Source organism: Polistes fuscatus, unplaced genomic scaffold (genome assembly GCF_010416935.1).
Source record: "Polistes fuscatus isolate 324 unplaced genomic scaffold, CU_Pfus_HIC Scaffold5, whole genome shotgun sequence".
NCBI classification, from domain to species: domain Eukaryota; kingdom Metazoa; phylum Arthropoda; class Insecta; order Hymenoptera; family Vespidae; genus Polistes; species Polistes fuscatus.
The window spans coordinates 11,740,544-11,752,940 of NW_025113129.1; the positions used below are offsets into that span (position 1 = coordinate 11,740,544).

General features: G+C 32.8%; 1 protein-coding gene across 18 annotated transcripts in view; it reads right to left on the reverse strand.

The window, feature by feature from the left end:
- LOC122522326 (MAP7 domain-containing protein 2) overlaps positions 1-12,397 on the reverse strand; it is a 114,884-nt gene that overhangs the window by 4,529 nt on the left and 97,958 nt on the right. For 14 of the 18 annotated variants that reach the window (XM_043643341.1, XM_043643347.1, XM_043643345.1 and 11 more), the window contains 9 exons: positions 11,444-11,626; positions 9,134-9,595; positions 5,685-5,864; positions 4,415-4,728; positions 3,907-4,204; positions 3,667-3,788; positions 3,045-3,286; positions 2,634-2,757; positions 2,132-2,466 (listed from right to left, as the gene is read on the reverse strand). In XM_043643341.1, coding sequence (XP_043499276.1) covers positions 2,132-2,466; positions 2,634-2,757; positions 3,045-3,286; positions 3,667-3,788; positions 3,907-4,204; positions 4,415-4,728; positions 5,685-5,864; positions 9,134-9,595; positions 11,444-11,626 — 2,260 coding nt within the window. The remainder of the gene's footprint in view (positions 1-2,131; positions 2,467-2,633; positions 2,758-3,044; positions 3,287-3,666; positions 3,789-3,906; positions 4,205-4,414; positions 4,729-5,684; positions 5,865-9,133; positions 9,596-11,443; positions 11,627-12,397) is intronic. The other 4 variants (XM_043643331.1, XM_043643334.1, XM_043643335.1 and 1 more) reach the window with 4 other exon arrangements.

Below are 12,397 nucleotides of genomic sequence, written 5' to 3' on the forward strand. Positions count from 1 at the left end.
TACATTCGAGGCAACTTTTTTTTCGTTTCCATTAAATACGAAGAACGACACGATTATTAATTCATCCGTTTGCTCTAAACGAGTATAAACAAATTAATAATCGTTTGCTATTATACAAATTAAAATAATGTGCACAAGCATATCTGTATAAGGTTCTCTTTCTTTCTTTCTCTCTTTATTTCTTTCTTTTTTTCGTTTTTCTCTTTCTCTCTCTTGGTATTTTTTATTTTATTTTTATTATTATTTTTATTTTCTTTTAAAGTTTAATTTTAATATATATATATATATGTATCGTTAAGCAAAAGATTTGCTCAAATCACTCTCTCTTTCTCGTCGTTATAGGCTTTGTTTTTTTGTAAACTAGACTTTTTTTGTAACTTTATACTGATATTGATATTATATCGAAACATGATACACAACTATAAATAACATTGTTTTCATTTATCTTTGGATATAGAATCACATAAGACACTCAATAACTTACAAGAGATTATAACATGGCTTGCATATTATTGAAACAAACAAATTCTCGTGTACACTAATAAATACGTCGGACGAAATAATTTTTTAATTGTTTTTTTGGCCGAATGAACATAAATTATGACGAAAAAATAGATTCTAATGAGGCGAGGGTTAGGAGAAAAAGAAAGAAGATGAAAAAAGAACCCTAGATAATATCCTTCCGTTGTCAAAACTGTCACCGCATTTGCATATACCTAATAAGAAAAAATAAAGTATCCCTAATCTAGTCTCATGTTTATTTCTTTCTTTCTTGTAAAAATTGGTTTTACGTAAAAGTTTCGAACGACTTGTGTTTTTATTGTTATTATTATTAATATTATTATTATTATTTTTATTATTATTATTTTTATTATTATTAGTAATATTATTATTATTATTATTATTATTATTATTATTATTATTATTATTATTATTATTATTATTATTATTATATAATCTCGCCAAGTTCATGTGATGTTATTTTATATAATGACGGCTGGAAAGTTAAATAAATAATAACGACAGGATTACACGATTATTAATTAGGTTAATTTACAATAAGTAGCGATTAATTTTAATTTTAATCAATAAGACCTATTACTGAATTATTTTTGCAATATGTGTGTCTGCTGCTTGAGAGGTTTCTATACAAATGATACTTTTATGCATTTAAATACAAATAATGCGAGTCAGATTTTTCAAGCTTATCCCAATTATGTATGGATGTATGTTAATAGGTAACTTGCTTTCGTTTTTAGAGCACGCATTAATAATACGTGCATCTCTATATCCGTTCATATTATATTAAATATTCAGTCAACGTGTTTTAAAGTTACATACGTATTGGCTAGTATTGTGCAATCGTATCTTTCTTCAGTAAAAAAAAAAATCAGTATAGAATGAAATATGAAAAGCGATAACTATGTGAATAGTTGTGTTATGCGCTGCAGTACAGAGAGATTGTATTTAAATGCGTCAGATATTCTCTTTTATTCCTTTTCTTGTTGTTGTTTTCATGAAAGTTTAAACAAATGTATTGCACGATGAACAAAATTCTTTCTAACGTATCATAAAATGTTTATCTTTTAGCAAAGCAAACGAAGTTGGCTCGTTTTAAATACCCAAGTCCATTATTGATTTAGTTTTCTTTTTATTTACTTATTTTTTTTTCTTTTTTTCATTTTTATTCATAAATTTTGTCAGCGAATCTCCTATAATATTTTATGTTTAATGACATAAACGTAACTGGGTCACGCCCGGTAAATTTTATTTTATATATACTATAATTTAGCTGTAAAAGCCTTACATATTGGTATGAACGTAATATTTTATTGTCTCTTGAACTACGAAAAGAAATCATATTGAGATTACAAATCCATTTTAAAAGATGTGCCTTTCGATATAACTTGTTGTTATTTAAACTTTTCGTTAAGACTCTCTCATATCATCGCTGAGAAAACATCATTCGTATTTTTCTTCGTGTGTTGTAATTATAGAGATATTTAACGGTACATATTATATATATATATATATAGTTTTGTTGTTGTTGTTGTTGTGATGATTGTTGTTGTTGGTTGTGTAGGTATAATAAATTCCACATGTTCTATTTGCAATTTGTATATATACTTACACGGTGGCATTATCCAGTGCGATAGATTGACTGTTGATCTCGTTCCCGTGATTATTCGTATGGTGACCATTAAGTCCTCCCTCGACGTTACCCTGATTATTATCCAATACTATTTTATTTTCATTAATGCCGTTACTGTGCGTGCCATTATGCACGATTGCTGGCGCGGTAACGTTTTCTACGTGATGAGCTCGCTGCTCTCCACTTAAAAATTGCTGAGTAGCTTCGGATATTAAACTCGCTGTCATAACGTCTTCGTTTTTGCTACCCGGAACTGATTTATTTTCATCGCTAGGACTGTCTTCTTTTAATTTATCACCGTCTCCTCCCTCGCCCTGTTATTTCGAAAGAGACGTACGTCGCGATCAATAATCATAATCCTTCCGAAATTGTAAGATTGTTTTATACATACGCGATTTTGTTTACAAAAAATATATAATAATAATATAAATAAAAATATAAAAGAGAAGAAAAATGATCTTCATTTATCAGACGTGTTTACCTTTGTCGGTGTATTTGATTGATTTTTTCCACGTGTTCGAAGCATAATCGCTTCAACGCGTTTACGCCGAGCAAGTCTTTCTTCTTCTTCCTTCTTTAAACGTTCGGCCATTTCAATTCGTTGTCTGAAAACAAATACGAAGATAAGTTACTTTTTAATGTTTCTTTTTAGTATTGATGAATATTCAATGGTTCAGGGGTTACATTTACGATGGGTATATATATTTTAAAAATTTATTTCGAAACACGTAATATTATCGTAATTATTTATAATAAAATATTATTAGAATATTATAATCAACTTGAAGTACCTCAGAGGCTCCCTTTTGACTCGAGACGCGATTGAGTTATTATTTAAATGATTCAAAATCAATTTCTCATAATGATATAATATTTTATCGAATTTACCAACCTTTCAACTTCCTCTCTCGCTTTCTTTTCAGCCTCTTCCTTCTCTTGTTTTTGACGAGCTTCTTCTTCTCGTCTTCTTCGATCTTCCTCCTCTCGACGTTTCGCTTCCTCGATTGCTAATTTTAATCTCTGTTCTTCGGCCTGTCGTGCTTCATTCGCCAAACGCAAAGTTTCCTCCTCTAAACGTCGTTGCTCTTCCTCCTCGGCACGTAATTTTTCAGCTTCCAAACGGGCTTCCTCTTCCTACAAAATCGATGAAAAGAAAATAATTGTTGTCATTTATCAAGAACAACGCGTTGCATAAATCAACGTTTCTCAATTTATGGACAACTGTTGTTCGATATTGGATTTTATCTTTAATAAACCGTGAAAATAACAATGGCTACTATTTTACGTCAATGAATTTATAACAAAAATTCAAATATTCTATCAAGAATACATTTGTGGTGTGTGTGTGTAACAACAATCGGCATCACATTCATTTCAAATAATACACAACGATTTCAATCTTCTAGATTAAATTTTTACAAATTTGATACCGAATAAAAGTATTGGTTAACAACACGGTTTGAGAAACACTGAGTTATAGATTTTCTATAATACGATTTAAAAAAATCACGTACCAATCGTAAACGTTCGAGTTCAGCTTCTCTTTCCGCTTGTTCTCGAGCTAATCTTCTGCGTTCCGCCAATGCAGCTTTAGCTTCCTCTTCCGTAGTGATTCTAATTTTTGCAATCATTGAAGCTTAAAAAAAGAAAAAAAACAAGATATATACATATTAACTAATATTTTTTTGTTTTTTTTTTTATTAATATCTTATCTATAACGAGTTTAAAACGTTTGATCGGTTTATTAAACCTACCAGACATGTCAATTTGTTCTTCGTTATCGGTTTCGGTTTCAGCTTCCTGTTCAATCGGTAATTTCTTTTCTACTTTCTCCACTTTATTATTATCATCTTTTTTCAAGGAGGATTCTTGAGAGGATAACGTTTCCTGCATGAAATTACTATCGTCCTTGGCTTGTTTTATAGCGGCTACTGGTACAGGTTGTTCAACTATCGGACCCTCATTTTTAACCTCGTTCTTAATTTCGTTCTTAACTTCGTTTTTAATTTCATTTTTCACTTCGTTAACAACTAATTCAGCCTCTTCTATGTCCTGAAATATATATACGTCCAATAATAAAATAATGTTCACATACTACGTGTGTATATTAACCAAGAAACAATTTATAAGTTAGTGGAACCCTAATAAGTTCATTCGGTTTTTTGGGACCCGTTCATTTATTTAGAAAAAGGAAAAAAAGAAAATCGCATGAACTTATCAATTAATTAATAAACTTACGAAAAAGTAAGAAAAACTTTATACCTGTGCTTTTTCTGAACCGTGATCCTTCTTTTCCTCGTTTCTTTCTTCCGATTTGCCATTCTTAACATCATCATGCTGCTCATGTTCAATTATTTCAGTGGCCTCGCGAATGAGGGGCGAATGCTCGATACCTGGGCTTTGCAAAGGCGTAGCTTTTGAAGTTATCCGTGGCGATGCCTTTGCATTCTTTGTTAATTTTTCCGTCGGTTTCTTAACCTCGCTTGTTTTAGGCGTAGAAGGTTTCTTTGGAGTACTGTGGACCTTTGGCAGTGGTGGCTTTGAATCCTTTGTTAATTTTGCGTCACCTGAGAGATCTATGAAGAGTATTCATATTATTATTATAATTTTCTTTTAGAAAAAAAATATCAAAAAATACGTTAAAAATACGGTAAACGTATACAGGAAACAAGATATTTACATGTGCAATCTGGAAACAATTAAAAGCAAACGAATATAATGATAGAAGCGAATTTGAATTAAAAAAATATAGATATAAAAAAAATTGTGAATAAAAAATTGAAGAAGAAGAAGAAGAAGAAGAAAACCATGAAAAAAAAAGAAAGTTAAAAAAAAAAATTAAAACGTAAAACGCTTGGCGTGTCATCATCAGAGTGCGATCTCGACGTATGTACATATTATTATTATACGCGAACACTTCAATTACAATAATAATTCCCTGGATTTATTTGAACTATATCTAACTATTTTCAATTTGTGTGTAATATGTGTGTAAATAAGAAGAAAGTTAGCCAAAAGTGCTTTTTCCGTTTATTCTCACTATTATCTCGCTCGCGTAGAAATATTACAAGTAGTAAAAACAGTTGCTTTGAATTTCCTCCTCTCCCACTCCTCAAAAAAAAAAAATAATAAAGAGGGTTAACACGTTTAATTTTATATATATTTAATTTCATCATTTGTTGTCGTTGGTTCTTGAAAAATAAATTAGCGATGGTGAGAAGAGGGGGGGGTAATTTTTAACACGTGCGGGGCACCGATTTTGGTATACTTTCCGCTCAGGCGGCAAAAAGACAATCACCAATCATCAGTAAAACCCACACCGGTCAAACGAAAAGTCTACTGTTAGTCCCCAGGGACTGATGCCACCTGACGGGAAAGTTCAGTGTCAGTCCCAAGGGACTGACGTAGCACTCAACGTGTTAATGAGGATAAGGGGTTGTGGGGGGTCAGTAGACGCGAGCGAGAAAAGTCGAATAAAGGAAAAAGACAAATAAGATGAAGAAGGTGTTACAAAAATATTGTTGGTGCTCACTGTGTCGCTCTGTGACCGAAACGCCGGTACCGGCGATAGAAGCAGGTCGCGGTCGACGCGGAGCAGAAGTACGAGGACGTAGATTGACGTTACTGCTACCCACGCTGCTGGCACTTTGCTGGCTCATGGAGCTGTGCGGTCGTGATGGGCTGTTCGGCGTCACCTCCCCGCTGCGGATACCTACGCGTATTACCCACCCAACATCAACATCTCTGACTGACGTATGTATGTATTTATGTATGTATGTATGCATGTACCATTACGCGATTAAAATCTTTCGTTTGTTTATTATATATAAGTGTGTAATATCAGAAAAATGATCGTGTTATTTTGTTCTTACTTTTCTTATCCTAAATGTTCATAAATTAAATAAAAAATAATTAGGAGTATACGTATACATGTTAAGGGGGGTGTCAATTTACAGAATTTTGACCAATGTTTACTGAGTTTGAGTGATGCTTATTTCGAGCAGGTTTTTCGTACATCGTCCGGTCAATCTTTAGAATCACCAGTAAGTTTTGGTCAATTTAGAATATTTGCTTCAATTATTAAGTTCTGTCAGGGTTCCTTCAGTGTTGTATCAGTTGAAACAATTATTTAGTTCACAACAGGCAGGAAGAATTGCAAGGGAAATGTTAAGGATAGTTTGTACAAATTTTTAAATTTCCATGACTTTTTTTTTATTTACAAAAGCTTTAAATTACTTTGTCTACCCCCCCCCTACACCCATGTGCTCTAAACAACTGAAACATATATTCTAGATTGATCAAAATCTTCTGAGCATTCTGAAGATTGATCGTATTAGTTTGTATCATAAAATTTTTCAAGTTTCGCCAGAGGATACGATCATTTTTCTGAGTAAAATCGTATACATTATTTAATCTCATAATATATCAATAGATTATAATATCCGATTATTATTATTATTATTATATATATGCGATCTTTAACCTTTTTATCTTTAAATAAACAGGCCACTCTCAATTTCTTTTCAATATTAGCTTTCTCCAATCTATCAAAAAAAAAGTTTTCTTGCTAAAAGAAGTATCACGAGGAGAGACAAGTTCATTTTATTTTTTTTTATACGTACTCTCCTATGGCCTGGTTTTTAAAGTACGATGGTTAATACCATGAACGATCGTTCAATAAAAAGTTATAAAACGGTCTGGGGGAAAAAAGTTTCAACAAACGAGACGACCGTTTTTGTTTCTTTTTTATTTCATTATCCTTTTTTTTTCTTTCTTTTTTTTTTAATACTCTTCCCTGTACGTCTGCTATCGCTTATTTTGTTCTTATATAAGCACGAGGGGTAATATAAAAAAAGAAAAAAAAAGAAAAAGAAAAATTATAGACTGAAAATAAGAAACGTAAGAGGAAAAACTTTTTTCAAGTGCCAAGCCCCATCACCAAAAAATTCTAAGCGGTCTCTCGTGGTGCTTATAGGGGAGAAAAAAAATGAACTTATTTATTCAAGTGAACTGCCCAAAAAAAAAAAAAGAAGTAGAAGAAGAAGAAGGAAAAAGATAACGGTGTAATCTAAAATTATTCCTGTATTACTTACAAACTTATGTAACGTTGTAATTTTTATCGTTCCTCGAGATTATTTATTATGTCTGTCAATTTCAATAGATTATTAGCAAAAAAGAAAAATAAGCCCAAATATGTTCGAGCATGTTATCCTTTTTTATTTTTTTTTTATTTTCAAACGTTATATTATTTATCGCAAAACCAAGTGTAAGTAATGATATAAATAAATAAAAAAAAAAATTAGAATAAAAATTATTAGAAAACAAACAAAGAAAAGATAATGAGAAAGTAAATAATGCAAAGGAGAGAGAGAGAGAGAGAGAGATAATCAAATAAGAAAAAAATAATCAAAATCGGATATTGCACACTAAATATACAAATCAATATTTATACAATATATACATACGTATATGTTAGCTTTAACTTTTTTTTAAAAAAAGAACGACGTATGTGTCAAGGCCAATGATGCATTTGAGAAGGAAAGAAAAAAGGATCAAAAAAAAATAAAAACAAAATGTTTCAAATTATATCGCGTCATTTTGAATTAAAATTTTGTCAAGTTCGATGACATACAAAAACACAGTATGAAATAGTGATACGTTAGAATAGTTATTCTAAGAATTATTAAGAATTTGATACTAGTTTATTGCCGTCACGGAATGCAATCATGTGGTCGATGACACGACGTCATGGAATCTCAATCAACTTGAAAGATTGTAAACATTTGAAATAAAGGGAAAGAGATATCTGTAGCCACGGAGAGAGAGTTGAGGTGTCAGCATTTGCTTCAAAGAACGGTATCAAGTGTAGTCGATCGATTATTTTCTAACATATACGTATTATTACCTCGCAGAATGTCACATTCTGAGAATAAAAAAGAAAAAGATAGATAGAAAGAGAGAGAGAGAGATAGATAGATAGATAGTGTGAGAGAAAAAGATAGAAAAATTAGTATTTGAAATATAAAAGTATGTTCAGCTTACCAAATATACAAATGTTTATAGCATACCTTCACCACGCTGGCATTGAAAAAGCTGACGAGAACTTGGTGGGGGGTGTCTTAAATAGGAGCGCAATGTCAATCAATATTCAAACAAATGGTGCAACAAGCATTTGGTGTTATTGCGTTTTTTTTTTTGATTCTTGGTTCTTCGATAATTATTACATTTGATGTATGAGCGAGAGAAAGAGTGAAATAGAAAAAGAGAGAAAGAGAATGGAAAGAGAAACGAAAGTTGTACGTAGCAATGAAACAGAAGACGTCTTCTTATTAGAGCGTGTCAAAGTTAAGATTATTAGATGAACAAATAGATAAATTGATATAGATAGCAGAATAGAGTATAAATGCAGGGCAACCTCGTTCGATCATTGTTTATTGATTTACAACGGCTCCATCTTTCGTACATGCAAGGGCGCGCACTCAACTCCCGCGATCGTTAAAATTAATTTTATTCTGAATAAAAAAAAAAAAATATAAAAAAAATCCCCGAAGGATAGATAGAGAGAGAGAGAAAAAAAAGCGGTTTTTCTTTTTTCCGTATAAAAAAAAAATTACAGCGTCGAATCGAATTAACCCTTTGCGGACAACCGCTGCGCACATATGCGTTCTGCATAAACCATCAATTTGGCCGAGGAACTCATATATGCGTTCAGTGAAAAACAATTGATAGGGTTACGATATATGTTCCACTTAAATACGTCGATATTAGGGTGCGAGGAGAAAAATATGAGCTGGAATTTTCAAACGACTATTATCGCGACAATGGCTAGGCACTGCGGAACATTTGGATTGAAACCGTCCCACCAACCGCAAAGGGTTAAAAATACGAATGTAACGAAACGAAAAAGTTGGGGGAGAAGATCAATGATTAAATTTGAAAATATATTTGTATGGGGAGTTGAGCGCACGAGAACGTGATTACCTTGCTGCTGTTGATTTTGAAGCTCACGAGCCTTCCGACGCAATCTTTCAGCCCTTGTAGGTCTTGGGATTGGTACGGCACCCGGCAATGTACCCATGCTACGAGAATTATCCGAGCGTTTAAGGCTCTTGGTTCCTGAGGCAGTAGCAGCAGCAGCAGCAGCAGCAGCAGCCAAGTGCGACATGCTGCGACTCATGCTTGAACCACTGAGAGGCTGACTTTGCTGTTCCGTCAATGTACTAAGCTCTGTCGGACGTTTCCTAGGCTGAGATAACTGGTCCAGTCTCGACATCGAGTAAGTCCTACCTGGGGAACGTGCGAAGGCCTTGGCCGATGAGCTACGTCCTGACGTTGGTGGTCCATCACGGGGGGACGGTATCGTCGGCATCAGGTCGGTACGTCTCCTGTTCACTCGAAGATAGACCGAACTTGGTGTTCCTGGTGTTCCGTCGCTATCCTCACCTAAAACATTACAACATTAACTCAGTATATATATATTGATTATTCAAAATAATCGTTTAATAAAAAGTAACTCGATCTCAAAGAAGGGGGAAACAAAAAAAAAACCAAGAGATGAATAATACGATTCCTGAGTGTACGAATCTGAATGACGATCTTTATTAACGTTTTCTACGATAAATTCGAGGATACTTTTAGGATATAACTATACCGATTGTGTTCTTTCTTTTATTTTATCGTTCGTGTGTGATTGGAAGTAATTTGAAACGAAACAATATATATATAATGAGAAATAAAATACACACAGAGAAAACACGTTCGTTGATAGGTACTCACACAAAGATAGAGACAATAACAACAACAATCAACCTTCTTCTTCTTATCATGCTACGATTTCTTTTACTTCTATACAACAACGTTCACGCAATAATCCTTCTCGCGACAAGCAATATAAAGCGACTAGGTAGAAGAGTACGGTGTTGTGTGTTCAACACACGTACGAAAGAAAGTCTCTCGGTTGTCAAAGGAGGAATAGTGGTAGTAGTTGTCGTCGTCGTCGTCGTCGTCGTCCCCGTCGTCATCGTCGTCATCGTCGTCGTCGTCGTCGTTGGCTAGCAAACGGCGGTGTACATCCCACACATTAATCGATACTTCAGCTTTAGCGCGCGACTCACCGTCGTCCACAAGCAATTTTATTATTCTAACGTCAGCCTGTTCTGTTGTTCGTGGTGCAATCGAAAGCCACATGCGTACAAGGTAAAGAGAAGAAGAAAGCAGCAGCAAGCAGCAAACACCACCAGCAATACCAAAGCGAGCGATCAATCCTCACACACCGACAACGGAATTTGCTATACCCTCCTCCTAAGCATCGTGCAGTGCGCAGCATAGCAACATGAACGCGTACAACGACGATTTATAATAATGACAAATAAAATCTGCCTACTTACGAGGAGCTAATCTTAAATACAAATAAAACCCTTCAAAGTTTTTTTTCTTTGACATTAGATTTACGAATGTTTTGTTTTTATATTTTTTCTTTAAACTTACAAACATTGTTTGAATATAGAAGTGGGTAAACAAGAGGAATTGATTATTACGGCATTTAAAAATAATATTTAATTTATATATATATATAATTTGAAATGAGTCAAATTGGCTCAGTCCGTAAATCTAATGTTAATATTATAATTACAAAAAAAAAGAAACAAAATCAATTGATGATCAAATGATTACAAAAATTTAACTTAAATCCTAAATAATTTATTTTCCTCATACCTTTCTTAAATATTATAATATTATATTTGAAATATTCGATATTATCTTCGTTATATTTTATGGATCACTCTATATAGTAGTGTTTCTTTCATACCAGTAGGTGTAAAATTTGAATGGAAATTACAAACCATTGATTAAAAAATAACATACTTGCATTCGTAATATAAATGATAATGAAAAATGAAGATAAAGAAAAACTCAATTATCGTTTATATCGCTTATCTATCAATCTATATATAATATATGTGTGTACGTGTGTGTGTATATGAGTTTGCAAAAAATAATAATAAAACGAACACATGCTGGCTGAAGTGTATACACGTATCTATAATAAATATATATATATATATATTCGTACTAACAATAATAACTGCGGGAGACAATCGAACGAGCGAGTGTTAATAAGTGGTTGGACAGACAAGGATCGGCAAATCAATCAGAGAACATAACAGAAAGAGATAATAGATAGAAAAAATAGAATAGATAGAGAGATAGAGATAGATAGAGAAAGTGAAATAAATAGAAAGAGCGTATATATTTTCCCGTGTGTCGCAGACTTCCGGCTTCAGGACTCACCACTGACAGCCCGCTGAATCATTGGACGCCTAGTATCGCTATCAGACTTATCATCGATGGCAAAGATGTCTGTAGTAGGAGGAAGAGAGAGGCTGGCTCTCTTATGTTTGCCAGGAGTTAAGGGAGGATCGGGGCTAGAATTCCAATTGAACACCTCGTACATGGACGAGGACATTCTCATATCTGCAAACAAATCATCCAACTCTGGAACATTAGCTTTACTTCCAACGACTCTCTCGCGAAGAATAGTAGAGTAGTAGTAGTAGTAGTAGTAGTGTAGTAATAGAGCAGTAGCAGTAGTAGTAGTAGTAGTAGTAGTAGTAATAGCGAAAAAAATGAAATATATATATGTACATATAATGATATTATATTTGCTGACAACGTAATACTTCGGTTTTAATTACGTAATTTAATTTACGTAATAATTCGGTTCAAATACGGTGATATTTAAATATTGTAAATATCAATATGTACAGTGATTCGAAAGAAAAAATATTTGAACGTTACGATACGAACAATTTTATTGTCTCGTATTATGATTGTTTGTAAAGCTATTAAACTATGGTTATTGTTTCAAATATAAAGTTCATTTATTGATTTTGATAAATATATTTATATAACTTGTTAGAATGTAGTATCAAAGTGATTGCTTTGTAAATAATTGAAATAGAAAATCGCAAAAGTTTAACGTACCATCCAAATATTTTTTTATGTATTACGTTGTATAAAAAAAAAAAAAAAGAAATAAAAATTGACGTATTACGTGTCAAATCGTAAGAACCATCACCACTTAGCGAAAATAAGTGTATAGATAACGGCAATTAGCAAAAGAAGATTGTAGATCGCTAAAGCTAGCTAGCTTTTAATATATCTTTCATTATTATACTCTTTATCTGTCCTTTTAAAGTTCCGTCAAACGTTTTATCCTTTCGCATAAATCTCTTTTAAAACGTT